The 18000-nt window shown below is 46.4% G+C and overlaps 1 protein-coding gene across 1 annotated transcript in view; it reads right to left on the bottom strand.

The window, feature by feature from the left end:
- KIAA0556 (KIAA0556 ortholog) overlaps nucleotides 1-18000 on the bottom strand; it is a 179175-nt gene that overhangs the window by 53018 nt on the left and 108157 nt on the right. Inside the window, exons 10-14 of the mRNA XM_011376974.2 lie at nucleotides 16549-16721; nucleotides 15501-15566; nucleotides 14031-14140; nucleotides 12371-12473; nucleotides 7586-7801 (exon numbers count right to left, since the gene is read on the bottom strand). Coding sequence (XP_011375276.1) covers nucleotides 7586-7801; nucleotides 12371-12473; nucleotides 14031-14140; nucleotides 15501-15566; nucleotides 16549-16721 — 668 coding nt within the window. The remainder of the gene's footprint in view (nucleotides 1-7585; nucleotides 7802-12370; nucleotides 12474-14030; nucleotides 14141-15500; nucleotides 15567-16548; nucleotides 16722-18000) is intronic.

Genomic DNA, 18000 nt, shown 5'->3' on the forward strand with positions numbered 1-18000 from the left:
CTCAAGTTGTCCCTTTTATGGAATAGGAGCATCGCCTTGTATCTGAGAACATCTCAACAGACACGTGTCACCACGATCGTGCCTGCTACTGGACAGAGCCAGGGAAGGAGACTGGCTGACTCTGGGGTTTTGCCAGCCCCGAGGAGATGGCGGCCCAGGCTCCAGCTGCAGAGGAGAACAAAGGTGGCTTGTTCCAGTGACAATGGCGCCTTTCAGGAGGGAGGAGGCTGCTTTTGTTAAGGGGGAGAGATGAGTTCAAGGGGCTCTGACTTATTCTGGCAAGTTTCTCAAGCTCTGCGAGAACTTTTAGTGCTCTGGGCAGCTGTGAGGGGTCAAGAGAGCACATCTCAAAATCCAGCGGGTGAGTCTCATTCTTTCGCCAAGTTGGGGGCCTAAAATGGGTCACTGTGGCTGCTTGACAAAGGCAGAGACTGAAGGCCGACCCCTGGATGCGGGTGAGAGGGCTGAAATTGATTTCCCTTCACATTTCTGTCAGCTGGAGAAATAACAGGAGGGCTAAGTGGGAACCGTGGTATTCAAAGTCAGAGAACATGAACCTTTGGAGAACTTGGGGCCTCATTAGCAGCCAAGCCTTCTGATGTTTCCTTTGCAGACAGAGCCTCTGAGAGGAAGGCTGATGGGAAGCCGCCGAGAACCAACCCAAGATGCACTGGGTGAACCCCCAGGCGCCAGGCCAGTGGGCAGAGCAACCGCCGCACCTGCCCATAGCGGATGGTAAGAAAGACGGCGGCATGAGAACCAGGGCACCTTCACACTACCACTGCTCCCCACAGCCCTGGGGGGCGAGCGCTGCGGTGACCCCCATGTCATAGAAGGAAGACCAAAGCGTAGCAAGGGGTGTAGTCTGCCAAAGCGGTGGAGCGAGGATTTATACCCAGGCTTTTAATTCATTAATTCGTTCTGTCTTAGTCTGGATTCCCCCCCAAAGCAGACCTGAGGCCAGGATTTTATTTAGACAGCACAGGAAACGTGAGTGGAGCATGGGGAAGAGAGAGGGGGAAGGGCAGCCCACAAAGAGTGTGTTACCAAACCAGCCACACCTGTGAACATCTGGAGCTCAACCCCACCTGGGAATCTGGGAGCCAGAGTAGAAGACGTCTCAGAGGGACTCCACCCACGGGACAAGAGAGCTGGGGTGCTCCGGGGGGCTCTTTCCCACCAGTTCGGGCATGCTGCATGGGAGGCAAAGTGGGCCCGAAGGCCAGGAAAAAATCATGCATGGGAGAAACATCAATGTTGGTGGTCGGAAGAGCAGACAGGGTACACAGAAGTAGGGAGGGCAAGGGGCTGGGGGAGGCACTGACGAATCTGCTGCCTACTTGTCCAACAGATCCTGAGTCCATCCTGTGGGCAGGCACTGAGCTGGATGCAGGGGTGTGGGGGAGCCTGTCTCACTAGGTCCCAGTTCTGTGCTAGTAGGGGAGCGAAAAGTAAAAATGCCAGGAAAAAAAAGCAAGGAGGGATGAATCTGGTGAAGAAAATAAGAAAGAATTATTAATGGCCAATGGAAGGGCTATTTTAGGATGGACGTCAAGGAAGATCTCTCTAAGTAGATAACTGTCTAACACCTAAACAAAGGTTTTTTCTCTTCCGGCGTTAACCTAACAGATCCACCTACCCTCAAGGAGATACCGAATGCCAAAAGTAGCCCCATTTAATAAATTATTACAATAAAAAAGGAACAAGCTATTGATTGATACAAGCACAGTTTGGATGGATGTCAAGGGCATTATGCTGAATGAAAAAAGTCTCCAAAAGGTTACGTATAGTATGATCCCATTTATATAGCATTCTTGAAATGACGAAAAGTATATAGAACAGATCAGCGGTCACCAGTGTTAGAGACAGATCTAGGGAGGTGTGACCGACCATAAAGGGTTGCATGGAGGAATTGCTTTGTGATGACAAAACTATTCTGTATTCTGATGTGGTGGTGGTTACACAAATCTACACATGTGATAAAATTGTATAGAATTTGCACACACACAAATGAGTGTACAAAGGTCTGCACATTAAACCAATGTCAATTTCCTAGTTCGATAATGTAGTACATGCGGTAACGTACTAGGACATCGCCATTGGGGAAGCTGGGCAAGGGCACGTGGGACCTCTCTGTACTTTTTTAAAAATGGAGATATAATTCACATATATAGAATTGCCATTCGAAAGTGTACAATTCAGTGTTTTCTTAGTATATTCACAAGGTCGAGCCACCATCACCACTATCTTTTTCCGGAATATTTTTATCACTTCCAAAAGAAACCCTGCACCCTTCAGCAGACTCCCCATTCCTGCATCCCCAGCCCTGGCAGCCACTAACCTACTGTCCGTCTCTATGGAGTCATCTTATTCTGGGTATTTCCTATAAATGGAATCATACAGCATGTGGCCTTCTGTGTCTCGCGTCTTTCACTCAGCGTAATGTTTTCGAGGTTCATCCGTGTTGCAGCACGTGTCGGCACATCACTCCTTTTCATGGCTGAGTAACACTGCACGTCATACACCATGTTTTCTTTATTCATTCATCAGTTGATGCACATTGGGTTGTTTCCACCCTTTGGCTATTGTGAATAATGCTGCTGTGAACATCTGTGTACAAGTTTGTGTGTGAACATATATTTTCAATTCTCTTTGGTCTACACCTACAAGTGGAATTGTTAGGTCATGTGGTAACTCTACATTAACTATTTGAAGAACTGCCAAACTGTTTTTCCCAGGGGCTGCACCTTACTTTTGCAATCTCACCAGCAAGGTATGAGGGTTCCAGTTTCTCTACATGTTCACTAATACTTGTTGTTTTCCTTTTTCTTTTCTTTTCTTTTCTTTTTTTTTAAATTACAGCCATCCTAGTAGGTGTAAAGTGATGTATCTTTGTGGCTTTGATTTATATTTCCCTAATGACTAATGACGTTGAGCATCTTTTCGTGTTTTTGTTGGCCATTTGAATATCTTCTTTGGAGAAATGTTTATTCAAAGTACTCTGACCATATTTTTATGCACTGTCTTTTTGTTGTTGAATTTAAGAGTTCTTTTCTTTATACATTATGGATGCTAGACCCTTATCAGAGATATAATTTACAAATAATTTCTCCTATTTTATAGTTGTCTTTTTACTTTCTCGATAGTATCCTTTGAAGCAAAAATGTTTTTAATTTTGATGAAATCTAATTTATCTAGTTCTTCTTTTGTTGCTTGTGCTTTGGGCGTCATATCTAAGACTCCAGCGACAAATCCAAGGCTATAAAGATTTACACCTATGTTTTCTTCTAAGAGTTTTATAGTTTTAGCTCTTATATGTAAGGTCTTTGCATTCCTTTTTGTACATGATGTTAGGTAGGACTCCGACCTCATTCTTTTGCATGTGGCAATCTGGTTGTCCCAACACAATTTGTTGAAAAAACGATTCCTGCCTCATTGGATGGTCTTGGCATCCTGTTGAAAATCAGATGACTATAGATGTACGTGTTTATTTTTGGATTATCAATTCTATTCCATTAACTTATATCTTTAGGCCAATATCACACAGTCTTGATTACTGTAACTTGGTAGTTTTGAAATTAGAAAGTGTGAGTCCTTAAGCTTTGTTCTTCTTTTCCAACACTGTTTTGGCTATTCTTGAATTTCAGGATCAGCTTGTCAATTTCCACAAAAAAAAGGCAGTTGGAATTTTGATAGGATTGCGTTGAATCTGTAGATAATTTGGAAAGCATTTTCATTTTAACACTATTAATTCTTCCAATCCATGAATACGAATGTCTTTTCATTTATTTAGGTCTTCTTTAATTTCTATCAATAATATTTTGTACTTTCAGTGTACACGTCTTATACTTCTTTGGTGAAATTTATTCTTGAATATTTTATGCTTTTTGATATTATTATAAATAGAATTTTTTTCTTAATTTGCTTTTTGGATTGTTCATTGCTATTGTATAAAAATACAACTGATTTTTGTATATTGATCTTTTATCCTATAAACTTGCTGAACTTGATTTTAGCTTGATTTTTGGATTCTTTAGGATTTTCTACATATAAGATTATATCACCTGCAAATATAGTTTTACTTCTTCCTTTCCAAACTCTTATTTTCTTGCTTAACTTCCCTGGGTAGAATCTCCAGTACAAAGTTGAACAGAGGTGGTGAAAAAGGCATCCTTGTTTTGTTCCTGATCTGGGGTGGGGGGAACTTTCAGTCTTTTGCCATTAAGGATGACATTACCTGTGGCTTTTCACAGATTCCCTTTATCAGGTTGAGGATGTTTCCTTCTATTCTCAGTCTGCTGATTGTCTTTACCATGGAAGTGGGCAGAGAGGGAGCTGGACACAAACAGCCTCCCAGGCCTTGGGGATGCATCTGATTTTATTTCTAAGTGCCACAGGAAGTCACGACTGGGTTTTTAAGTAGGGGAGGGAAGCAAGCTGATGATTTTTTACAGAGTGGAAAAATGAGTGGATGGGGCAAGAACAGAAGAAAATTTACACAGGAGGCCATTAATAGTGCCAATGAGAGGGAACAGCTGATCAGACTTGGGAGATACCAGTGGAAATGGAGAGGAGGGGCCACATCCGGCTCTACTCTGAGGGTTGAATCAATAGGACTTGCTGGTGTGAGGGAAGATGGTGGAGGTGGGGAGCAAGCAAGGAAGGCACTAAGTGGTAGCTTGGGTGGCTGAGCACAGGAATTTCTGAGGAAGAGATGTGGGCGTGGGCAAGAGAATTGAAACTTAGGTTTTGGATCTCTGAAGTCTGAGATGTCCATAGATGTTCAAGAAGAGATGTCAAGCAGGAAAGAGACATTCCAGTCAGGAATTCAGAGAAGCAGGCAGGACTCGGTGTATACATTTGGAGTCATCTTGAAGCTGCAGGCCTTGGTGAGGCCAGCAAGAGAGATGGTGTGGGCACCAAAGGCAGGAGGCTTTGCACTGACGTAGGGTGCTCCCACGTCTTTTGGCATGCCCCCAACTCATCCCCAATTCAAGCAGCTTCTCTGTGAACCCAGACTTTACCTTTAGTTACCTTCTGCTCGGATTTCAGCTGGGCTCTACCACTCCAGAGCAGTGTCACCTGGGGCAAGTCACTGATCCTCCCTGAGACTTGGTTTTCTCATTTATCAAAAGTGGAGAGTAATCCAAGGTCCATGTGAGATTAAGTGAGGCCCCAGCGGGCACACTGTAGATCGTTAAGAAACCCCAGTGAAATGGGACAGTTCTGAGAGGCAGTGTGTTCTGCTGGCCCTGGGTCTGGCACACAGGACAATATCAGGGAGACAGCATACCATGGCAGCAGGACCCAGAGATCCAGAGTGGGAGAGCTGCCTCACGTCCCAACCTCAGAGCCCCAAATAAAAAAATCCCAAACCCATCATCAGCATGGGGCAAAGATCTCACTGTATCACGCAGCAAAGCCCATCAGCCTCTGCTAAACAGAGGAAAAGGAAAAGTAATCACCAGAATTGGTCCCCATCAAATCCAATGATGCTTTTTATAGGCCCTGGTATGCACTGTTCTGTACAGCGAGCTTCCAAAATGCCACTACTTTGAGCAAAGGGGGTTGGGAAATGGGTGGCAAGGGCTGGTCTAAGCCCTAGTAGCACAAATGGGAGCTTTACAGACTCGAAGCAGGAAGAAGAGATAGGACATGAAAGGCCATTGCATCCCAGCAGCTGTGACCTTCAAGCTTCCTTCAAGGTTCTGGATCACAGAGCTGCTGCTCTTCAGAAGGGCTCAAACACCACCGACCCAACCCTGTGGCCACCTGGCATCTATCTTGCCTTTCTTTCAGTTACAACCCTGAATTTCTTCAGGGAGAATTCCCTCCCTGCCCTGGGCATCTTGGCGGCATTGGCATCAAGGTACCTGGCTTCCTAGCCAGGTTGGTCCATCAGCCTTCCTCTCCTGGACTGGATTATCTCCAGCAGAGCGACAGGATGACAAAACAACAATCCAACTAATGAAACACTGCCCAACCCTTCAATCAAGAAGACCAAACCCTCAGTGCACATGCATCCCAGAATGCTGCCTAGGCCTCCACCATAACCGTGGGCCTGTCCACTTCTGGCCTGGGTGACAGTGAGTACACCGGCGACTCAAAACACATGCAATACATTTTTCTTTAAAAAATTTGCTAACGTGAGCCAGACTCAGTTTCTGTTGCTAGCAAATAAAGATCGTAATGGACTACCTACACCCTTTCCTTCCATCCTACAGAGGGCAGGAGAATCGATGCAGAGAAAGCAGGTGAGTCACCCAAGGCTACAGAGTCAAGACCAGAACCTGGGATTCTAGAACTGGGGATTTCAAAGCCCCCTTTCTTGTTTTCTTTGCGTTAAAATGGAAACAGTAATACCTACTTCTTAGTGGTATTAACGCTATTAATAATAATAATGAAAACAATAATAGGTGATGTTTTGGAGCCCTTAGGAAGAGCCAGGCATGATGCTAAGCTCTGCGTATTCACATTTGAGCCTCGCAACATCACATCAAGGTAAGTAATATTATTATCCCATCTTACAGATGAGGAAACTAAAGCAGAGTTTAGGTGAGTTGCCCGTGGTCACAAAGCTGTAAGTAGAAAGCTTCGAACCCAGGCCTTTCTGCTCCTCAGGCCTGTGTACTGTTAGGTGTAAATCAGATTATATGTCCATGCCTGGCACAGACAAGAAGAACTGAACATACGGTAACTCCTCTCATTTTTAATACTTTTTTACACGTACATGGAAGGAAATTTAGATAGATAACGTATCCACGGCGAGAAACTTAAAAGCTACAGAAGAGCACCCGAGGGAAAGTCTGTTGCCCAGTCCCTTGTTCACCCAGTTCCATGGCCGAAAGGCAACTTCTGTTGCCGGTCTCCCGGGCCCCTCCCAAAGATGACAGGGAATGACGCTGAGGCACAGCACAGCACGGCAAAGGTGGCGCTGCCAGGCAGTCTGTCTCAGGCTAGCTCACAGTCTCGTGTCCAACGTGCCGTGGCAGGAAGAGAAAATGCCAGTGCTTTTCTTAAAACAAATAAACAACAACAACAAAACCCAAAACCTGTTAGCTATTTAAAGGAAAAGAACGTTCCACATTTGTTGGGTGCATACTCCAACCCCTAGGGAAGCAGGACCCTGAGCAGGTGTGGGCAAGGGCCCTGGGTCGTGCGGCAGGACGTGTACTTGGCCCTACCATCTTCCGGCTGTGTGACCTTGGCCAAGTCAAAGCCCTTCTCCAAGCTTTAGTTTCTTCACCTACAAAACGAGGAAATCGACCTCAGTGACCCAAGGTCTCATGTTTGGTGGTGACTGTGGTAAACCGCAAGGTGGATAAAAGGGGGTGAATTAGCTCCTCCTTGCCCTCCTTGTCCAAGAAAAACCCACAGAGCAGGGATCTGGGAAAGAGCTCCTGGGGACAGTGCGGAGGCCTCTACCTGCACCTTTCCCTCAGGCTCCTCCCCACTTTGCCCAAATGGACGACTGGAAGATTACATTCTTCCCGTCCCTGCCCTCATACCTCATCTTGGGCTTATTGTGGACAGAGAAAATGCATCAAAATACAAGGCCAAGACTCACCCATGCCCCTCCACTTACAGATAAGTTCCTATTGACCAGGAGGCCCAGGTCGCCGGGCATGTCCGTGTTCCGGATATCCACGTCATGGGGCGACACATACAGCTTCGTGTTGTTCAGGTCAAAGAACTCAACTTCTGTGAGACCCACCCATGACGCATTGCCCCAGTTGGACAGAATTTCCATCGTCACATAGGTGGCATCTTTTAGCTCTTCTGCTCTCATTCTCAATTTGTCCTTAAAGAAGAGAAAAATAATAAAACATGACAGGCTGAATTCAGCTCTACCTCTAAACGACAAGGTATTTAACCTCTCGATGCCTCAGTTTCCCCATCTGTACAAAGAGAATGAAAATAGCACTCGTTACATATGGTTATTATGAAGATTAAATGAGCTCATATTCATAAAGAATTTAAAACACAGCTGCTGTGTACCCTGGCACTCAGTATTTCCTGGAAGAGTTTGCAAATAACCAAAAATGATTTAAAGGCATCACATTCTGTCTGAACCATGCCTATCTCTCTCCCACTATCAAGTGTTCATGTCCTATAGGCAAGTCACAACTTCTGCTGAATTGGGCAGGTGTTACGGGCTGAATTGTGTCCCCCCCCCAAAATTCACATGCTGAAGCCGTAACCCCAGTACCTTAGAATGTGATTATATTTGGAGACAGGGCCTTTAAAGAGGTAATTAAGTTAAAATGAGACCATTAGGTTGGTTCCTAATCCATTTTCACCAATGTTTTCATAAGAGGAAATCTGGACACCTGGAGAGACACCATGGATGCACGTTTGCAGAGAAAAGGCCGTGTAAGGACACAGTAAGAGGACAGCCACCTATAAGCCGAGGAGAAAGGTCTCAGGAGGAACCAAACCTGCCAATACCTTGATCTTGGACTTCTAGCCTCCAGAAGTGTGAGAAAGTAAATCTCTGTTGTTTAAGCTACCAGCAGTGTGTGGTATTTTGTTAAGTCAGCCCAAGCAAAATAATACAGTAGCTAACACAAGACCTTGGACAAGTCACTTGGCATCCCTCAGCCTAGTTGGGGAACATGAGATGACACCATCTATCTGACAATCCCGTCGAGGAGACTAAGCGAGATGTGAACCCCAGAGCAGCCCGTCACCAGTCCCGACCCTTGTGATACTCTATAAGTGTCCATTTCCATCTCTCTCCTTCATTGGTTTTAATGCCAATGGGTAGGCTGTCGAGTCTAGGAGAGGCTGCGTGAATGTCATCGATAAATGGCCACATTGCGGAATGGCTTCCTGAGGCCCCTCGGGCCCTGACTGCAGTGCTGGTCACCACGGATCAGTCACTCGTAAAATGGCGCATTCCCCGCGTGCACATGGCCTCTGTTAATTAGCACTGGTAATCTGCAATGGTTCTGTGAGCAGGGAGCTGAGCAAATGAACGGCAACTGTTCTCTGCTTATTTTTTTAATTAATAGCCAGCGAGACGTGCTCTGGCTCTCAGCATGTGTTTGGATGAGCTTTGATTGCCACACGGTGGGGATGGGGACGGGGAGGGAGGGAGGTCAGTGCATAGCTCCCAGAAGAACACGGGGCCTGTTTTCATTAGCTCGGCCCACAGACCTCACTACTTCCTCGTCTTGTGCTGTGTGGGGCTGTGTGGGACCCTGGCTAAGCCTTCTGCTGCCCTGGGCCTGAATCCCAGGCTTAGAGGATGGTGACAAACCTAAACTGGCCTGGCTCAAATGGAGGCACTGGGAGGTTAATGAACTCGTGCTCGTGAGGAGGGTTCGACTGCCAGGTGAACGCTGCAGGAGGCGTGAGAAGCAGCATGGTTCACCTTGGCTCTTGGCAGTGGGGAGGAGGGCCAGATGGGAGGTGAGCTGCCTCACAGAGGGGCTGCTGGATCTCACGCCCAGTGCAATCTACAGCGTGCAAATTCCTGCAGCGGAGTTTCTAAATGAAGAAGCTGAAGGGTCTATTAACTGAAGAAGTGTCACAACTTGTCAGTGTTGTAACTCGATGGCCACTCCTGCTTCTGAATTGATTTGGGACCTGCCACAGGACCCGAGGTAAACGCTGGTTGGGAGGCTCCTGGTCCCTGGCAGTCACTGGCCCTCTTTCACCAGGACCCCTGATTTTCTTTGGAAGAAGTCACCCCTTCTCTTTCCTTAGCCCTGAGGCATAGAGGAATGGACTCTTTCCCACCCTGAGGAGGAGCCTGACATGTCCAAGGAATCAATGTGTCCTGTCCCCTGGGCCATCAGAGGGAGTGGCTCTGTGATGGGCACATGACCCAATCTCAGGCTTGTTGGGGGGGACTGTTCTTCTCTCCTGACTGTAGGGTCTGAGGGCACGAGGGTGAGAGGTGGGAACCACTCCAGCTACTGAGGGGTCACAGGAAGAAAGCAGAGCTGGGACTGGGCATGGTGGGGGGAGGGAGCTGAGATGCAGCTGACACTGTGGAGACACTGTGAGCTGCTGGCTCAAGCCCCACCTGGTTCCGTCCGAAGCATTTACTACAAGACTATCATTTTCTTCCCTTTGTTGTATAAATCAGTTTCCCCTATAAAGAGACTCGATCACACCAGGCTGTTTTCAATGTGACTGAAGTTTCACCACATTTAGAATCTTCACAGTTAAGAAAGCAACTTTCATGCAGAGGGGAAGGGAGGGAACAAAGCTTTGATTTTTCTACATGGAAAATTTTTAACTGATATGTACTGGTTCTCTTTTGCCTTGTGCCAGGCATTGAGCCATTCACCGCCCCCTACCCCCTGCCCCAGGCCTTACAGTGGCCCACGGGCTGCAGATTATTTACCCAATTCAAGAGCCATACACTCCCAGGACCAGAGAGCTTAAGATGCTTGTCTAACGTTGCACGACCCTTAAATGATAGTGTCACATTCGACACTGAAACTCATCTAGGCTAGTGCAGGGCTCTTTCTGCTGTCATATGAGTCGTATATGTGGCTTCAGGAAGGCTTCGTGTCAAGTCCTCATTGGCCAATCATAAGATTGGTGACCACCGTACCAAATAAGAAAACTATAAGAAAGGCTAGGGTGAAGGAAGGGTTGAGAAGGATATGCTGGCACGCACACCTTTCGACAAAAAAGAATCACCATTACCCAGCACCCGGGCGCCCCCCTCCTTTGCAGTGTGTCTCAGCTCCGGCAACACGCTCACATGGCCATTCCTTTGCATGTCGTTGCGACCATGTTGGACTCGATGAAGATCAACATCACCTTGTAGCCTTGACATTTTCTATCTACATAATCTCCGCAATGATCATTTCCATCCTTTTCACCACTGCATTGTGCTGATATAGCGCGCTTTCCTGATTAACTTCATTATTATGAGACATTTATGTTATTTCTGTTTTTATCTCTCATTTTCACTACTTCCAATGATTCAGAAGCAGGCACATTTGTGCCTATAGCTTTTTTTTGGGGGGGGGGGTGGCAGGGGTGAGTGATTTCCTTAAGGTAAGGAAGTGGGATTATTGGGCTGGAAGACATAAGCATTTCTAAGTCTCTTCCTAAGACTAGAGTTTCTGCTTTTCAAGAACGTTCCACCCATTTATATTGCCGCCAGCAGGGCGAGACTGCCAATTTTACTATAACCTTGGCAGCAGTAGAGGTTACCATCAAAATAATTTATTCACTCAGATATCCAATGGGACATTAAGGTTGCGCTAGTCTGTGTTTCTTTTTTATTTTTTGTGAACAGCCATCAGATTTATAAAAAGATGCCACAAATTTTTAAATGATACAAAGTATCATTTTCAAAACAACATCAAAAGTGAGTGTATTTAACCGTACTCAGCTCATAACAGAGCAAACCAGTGAGTGGAATAATAATTCATGCTACAGCATGTTTAATAAACTGGCAACAGAAAAAGTTAGTTAAAGGAAAGCAGAACTTTGTCTTCTAAGAATCGGAAGCGAGGGGCTCCATAATCATCTGGCATCCGCTCAGTGTTGTGCCTAAGGTTAGAAATGGACGTGATGGGAACTCCAGGGACCTTCCTCGATTCTGCGTTTAAGGTCCCAGCCAAGGTCCCAACTTGTGCTCAGTTCCTCTCTGCACACAGCAGTCACCTGCATACGTTCCTTTGTGAGAGCACGGTAATCATTCAAATTTTGGATCTCTGGCAATCCTGAGAGCCACTCGATACTTCTGCCTCGATTTCTCAGTTTTGGCCATTACACAGTCAGGTCTGCAAGAAATCCACCTGGCACTAAGTCCAGTTCAGCTTTAATGGAAAAGTTGATAAAGCTGGTATCAACCAAGATGGAGGTAAGATGGGCCCAACTGTGTGTTATGCTAGAAGAATCAGCAGGAAGAGTTTGGGGGACTTCTCTTTCCTTGAGTTCACTGAGATCTTTCTTTTCTTGCTTTTTAGGTTTTAATCTACCCTTTTCTTTCGGCCTCTGACCTCTGAGACTAAGCATTCGCTTCCTGGTCCCACGCGTCCGTGTTTTCTTTCGCTACCCCACGTTCCGTTCACACCACACTGTTTTTTCTGGAATCCTAACTAGCATGTCTTGATTACCAACGATATTGGGACATTTTCTTTTGGGCTTACATGCTATTTATATTTCCTCTTATGTGGACAGGCTTCTCTCCACTGAAACCTTTTTCCCCATCACAGGTATGTCTCTGTGCTGGGGAGGAGAGAAGGTGGAGGCTCGGCAGAAAGATGCTAAGTATACCACCATCAGAGCAATCCCCACTGAAATAGAAATGATTGTACCAAGGGGCCCTCGCAACCTCAGCTTTCAGGTGAGAAACCGAAAGCATCTGGACATCCTCATAGGTAGAGGTTCTCACCTCTGCATGCGGCAATTGCTCCTCAGTTGGTGAAGCCACCTGGCTGAGATGGGCAGAGTCACTTTCGATGGCCTGGAGGACTTTCAGAAGCTTCTGCTGTTGTCTGAAATGTGACTTTGTTTCAGCAAACAGGTAGAAACAAATGCTACAGGACAGAAAACATTCCCCTGGAGGACACCATACTTAGTTTTCTACCTCAGAGAGATGTGACAATTTGAGGAGAAAGTACAGTTGACCCTTGAACAGCGTGAGGGTTAGAGGCGCAGCCCCCGCGCAGTTGAAAATCTGCATCTAACTTCTGACTCCCCCAAAATGTAACTACAGTCCCTCGGAATCCATGGGGAATTGGTTCCAGGAACCCCTGAAGATTGTGGATGCTTAAGTCCCTTATAAAAAACAGTGTAAAATAATGCATACAGTTGAACCTCTGCATCTGTGGATTTTCAGCCCTTGTTCAAAGATACTGTTGGTTGGCTGAATCTGTGGATGCAGAATCCAGGGACATGGAGGGCCAACTGCATATTTATTGAAAAAAATCTGCATATAAGCGGACCCACGCAGTTCAAACCCATGTTCTTCAAGGGTCACCACGCATACAGGTCAAAGGCGCACACAGGATGTTTTTCTCCCTTTATAAATAACTGTAAACTTAGTAATGAAATCAGAGCCAAGTAAAAGTAATGGCTTGGGGCAGGATGGCCAGCTGACCTCCTTAAGCTGACTGATAACTTGTAACAGTCCAGAAGAGGAGTCAGAGGAAGTATGGCCTGCAGGTCAAAAGCAGCCTGAAGCCTGTTTTTTCATGGCCTGCAAGCTAAGAATGGTTTTCACATTTTTAAAGGGGTGTTAAAACAAACTAAATGTGAAAAGCCTAAAGTATTTGCTACCTGGCTCTTTAATGAAAAATTTTGCTGACCCCTGGTCTAGAGACTGCTCTGAATCTCTTTTTTTCTGAGGACAAGGACATTCCAAACCCAGCAGAGCGTCATCTGCAAACGCACCCACCTGAGCTGTTTAAGGCTGTCTCCCCGCTCTAGCCCCTCGGCCGGGCACGTGACTTTGCACAGTCCCCAGTGCGCACAGCCCTGCACGGTGGCCCGGGGAGAATGGCTGTGTGCCAATGCATGCTAGTAAGTACAGGCTCAACCTCGCAGAGCTTTCTGAAGATCGATTTTGCCTGAAGACTAGAGGAAAGTCTTTATTTTGATAATAAAACTTGACAGTTCCAATAACTGATACTGAGTATTAATGGAAGAGAATACTGCATTTGCAGAAATTTTAACAGAGGAAAAAAAAAAAACGAAGGTTCAAAGGACACTGCTTTGGGCCACTATCCCCCTCCCCCTGCCCCCCCACCCGCCCCAGGCTATCTGGGAACAAGTTTACCACCGTCTGCAACTTTTGAGAAGGTTGGAGATTTACACAGGTTGGACTGAACTGAACAAGCAAAGAGACATTTGCCTGAGAGAAATCAAGTCGATTTTGAGCTTTAGGGCTAGAGGTGGGATGAGGGAGGATACAGTCTAAAGGGGCAGTTTTAGATGGGATGGAGTAACATAGGAAAAGCAAAGAAAAACCTCAGTTAATAGATCCTCACGGCTGCATTGTCTGCATTGTCAGGGATTTCTTGTTTTTGTTTTGAAGTCGTCTTGATAAGTACCTGCTCCCCAAAAGGCCAATTCTGTCAATGGCTTCACTGACGGCTCTGGCTCCCCCTGCTGCCCTGGATGGCTCTGGCGGCAGGCTGGTCACCACGGTGATGGGAAGCAGCTGCCGATGGAAAAGCGTATTAAACAGATGTCTGAGGAAACACTCCCGTTCCAAGACACAGCAGAGCCATGGTCAAAGGAACACACTTTGTAGGCTGTCAGTCCCGTTGTGAGAAGCATTCCTGTTTGCATGAGTGACAGCATCTGCCTGGGGCCGATGAGATCAAGAATCCCTTCACGCGAACTTTGCAACAAGACAGGATCTCAGTTTCTTATGATCTGGGAGGTCCCAGGAAATAATCTGCTTCCATGAGCTATTGAAAATTTTCTCTCATCAACACCTTTCCCCATCTCAATTCAATCCTTGTTCTGTTTGCTACAAAGTAACAGGACTCCATGGAGAATTCCAATAATGACGTTAGGTCTTTTTGCCTTCCCCCCTTTTTTCATATATCGTCTAAACTAGAAATGCACTCTGTTCTCTATCTGCAAATGATTCGAGTTCTTGGAAGCTCTGCGGGTCACAGGTCAGGTCATCCAGAAACCCTGGAGCACGGGGTGGGTAGTGTTACATCGGACCCATTGGAAATACCCACTGGCGACGGTTAAAGGTGACCAGGAAATAATAAAACGGGCAGGAGGAATACGAAAAGAAAACCACTACAGAGCTCAGGGGTACTGCCCTGTCCACCACGCAATCCCAGCTGAGTGCCCCCTCCTCTCCTACCCTGTCTTCTTCCTGCTCCTGGATTGAGCCGTCTCATTCCCACTTCAAAGCGTTCCCCCTGTTCTTCTACCTGGAATGCTGTTTCCTGCTGCTGGCTGGCTCCTTCTTAACAGACAGGGTTCAGTTCAAATGGAATGTCCTGCAAGGGGCTTCTTCAGACCTCCTGGTCAGAGGTAGCCACCATCCCACACCCAGTCAGCTTTTCTTGTCATCTCTCTGAAGTCACCTGTTTATTTATGGCTTTATTTGCTTGTTGCCTGCAGGCTCCATGAGGCCAGAGGCTAATGTGATCTGTATTCTGAGCACACAGCACAGACCTGTGCATAACCTAACCAGGACTTTCCTGGGCATTTTCTTAATTCACGTCCCTATTTGCTGGGGCTGTCTTTGCTAAGATAGGCCTAATTGACCTAGATAGATATAGCTATAATTTATTTATTCAGAATATTAAGATCTGTTTTTTGTGTTGTCTTAGATACATAACAAGGAACTAGAGTCAGCAGGCCTGGCTGGCTTCAACTCGTCACCTTGGACAAGCCGCTCCAGCCAGGTAGCCCCGTCTGTGACCTGGGAGAACAGCATCGTGCTCAGGGAACACAGTGCGGACCTGCCAAGACTACGTGAGGAAAGCTCCCTAGAGACCATCAGGTGCTGTGGCAAGGGGCTCTGGTGTTGCTCTCAGGCCTTCACTGACCTCAGGGCTCTCGTCCTTCTCCTGCAGCAGACTGGTCCACGATTTTGCTGGTGGTCCCTCAGTGTCCTGGAATGATGTCATCACACGATGTGAGGGCAGAACAAAACCATTCAGGGCATACATGTCACTGACAGACTGGCACAGAGGCGCAGGGACTGTCTCAAAGCCCATAGCCACAAATGTCATGGCAAAGCCGAGCTCCCAGAAAACAGACAGACAACATGTGTTCCTCAAAGCATATCCCAAAGAGGAGGCCACTGTAGAGCCTGGGGAGTGACTGGTGGTGTGGATGGGGTGCTAGGCTTTCAGGCAGGCAGACCTCAGCCACTTACAAAGACATGACCTGAGTAAGCCACCTTGCTTCTCTGGGCGCCATCAGGCACATCTATAAAATGGGGCGATGAAACAAGCCCTGCCTGTTTCAGGGTTACTGTGAGCATCAAGTGAGATGAGCTAAGGTAGAGGGTTTCAGCAGGTGAGTCAGGGAACATGCTTCTGAGAAAGGATGAGCACACCAAGGTATGTCCAAGGCCTCCAGCTCCTCAATGGGCCCTGCTCCACCCTACCATTCCTGTTTGCTGCTCAAAGCCCAAGGTGGCGGACACAAAGTCTAACACCTGTAGGGTCCAGGAGGTTTCCCGAACAGGTGAAGCAGGCCAGGGCAAGGCCACAAGGAGTGGTGAGGACGCAGAGGCCTGCCAGGTTCATTCTCTGGGGGAAGATCCTTCCAGAGAAGCCAGAGTTTGTCGCTGACTCCATTCTTTCTCTGACCCACAGTTTGTAACTCCAGTCTAAGGTATCAGGGTTTGCAGAGAAATCAGCAAGGTTTGGAGGCATACTAGCATCCAACCTGGGCTTTCTGCATAAACAAAAAATGGGAGGAAGGTGGAGGAAATGGGAACTTTGGCAGGTCAGTGAGCGACTATGCATCAACCGTGAGGTCAGGGATGCCTACGATGTCTCTCTCTCCTCACCATGGGCTCCCTTACCACCTGGTCTCCGAGTAGCCAAGTCCTCCTCCATCCCTTCCTGCTGCCCATGACCATACCTGCAGTGGGCTGGCGCAGGGCTCGGCCTTTCTGTTCAGGATTGCCCTCTGCAGGGCTTCATTCTCCACCCGGATGGCCTTGAGCACAGCTGAGGCATCTTCCTCTCGGTCCTCAGCCTCCAGCACTGGTTTTCGGGTTGCTGACAGGGGCCTCTCTCGACGGCTTCCAGGTCCTGGGGACAGAAAACAGGAGGTCCTCCTTTAGACTGAATTCTTGGGGTGCGGCTCAAAAACTATTAGACCCAAGTTGAGGAACAATCTATAAAACAACTGGCTTGTACTCTCCCAAAATGTCAAGATCATGAAAGGCAAAGAAAGCCTAGAGAGCGGTTCCAGATTAAAGGAGACTGGCAGACATGGCAACTAAATGCAGTGGCGATCGTGGGACAGGATCCGGGGTGGGAAGACATTGCTGTAAAGAACACTGTTGTAGCAAGTGGTAAAATCTGAATGTAGTCTGTAGCTTAGATGACAGTATTGTATTAATGCTAAATATCCTGAATTTCACAACTTAAGTGCACTTGGTAATATGAAATGAATGCCCATGTTCTGAGGAAATACGGTTGGCCCTCCACATCCGCGGGTCCCACATCCGCGGGTCCCACATCCGCGGGTCCCACATCCACGGGGTCAGACGAGTGCTACACAGTCAGGCCTACAGTAGATGCATCTGTACTGAACATGCACAGACTTTTGTTTCTTGTCATTATTCCCGAAACGATATAGAATGACAACTCTTTACATAGCATTTACGTTGTATTAGGCATTCTAAGTAATCTAGAGGTGATTTAAAGTATACAGGAGGAGGCACATAGGTTAGATGCAAATATTATGCCATTTTACATAAGGGACCTGAGCATCCTTGGATTTTGGTACCCACGGGGGGTCCTGGGACCAATCCCCTGTGGACATAGAGGGGCGACTATACATACTACAGTGTTCAGGAGTAAAAGGGAATGATGTCTGCAACTTAATCCCAAATGATTTAAAAAATACACACACACAGCAAGTATAAAGCAACCGAGGCAAAATGCTAACAACTGGTGAACCTCGGTGAAGGGTTTATGAGTGTCATTTGTACTATCCTTGTAACTTTCCTTTAAGTGTGAAATTGTATCAAAAAGTTATTAAAAATTAACCCTCCAATGAAGTACCTATAAATAATAATATAGAATATCATGGAGAATGATGGTTATTTTGAATATTTTTGCTTACTTTGTTTTTGTATGAAGAACAAGAACAACAAAGAAATTACTCCTCGATTTAAGAAAAAAAATATATTGCAAAACTGTAGTCAATTCTGGAAGTTCCAAGAGTGGAAAATTTGTTTTATAAAGAATAAAGTGATATGCAAAAAGCATCCAATAAGACTGGTTGAATAAAATAATGATGGTATATCCACCCAATGGAGTACTAGGTAGCTGTAAAAAAAAAAAAAAAAAAAAAAAAAAA

This window comes from Pteropus vampyrus, unplaced genomic scaffold (assembly GCF_000151845.1).
Source record: "Pteropus vampyrus isolate Shadow unplaced genomic scaffold, Pvam_2.0 Scaffold303, whole genome shotgun sequence".
NCBI classification, from domain to species: Eukaryota; Metazoa; Chordata; class Mammalia; order Chiroptera; family Pteropodidae; genus Pteropus; species Pteropus vampyrus.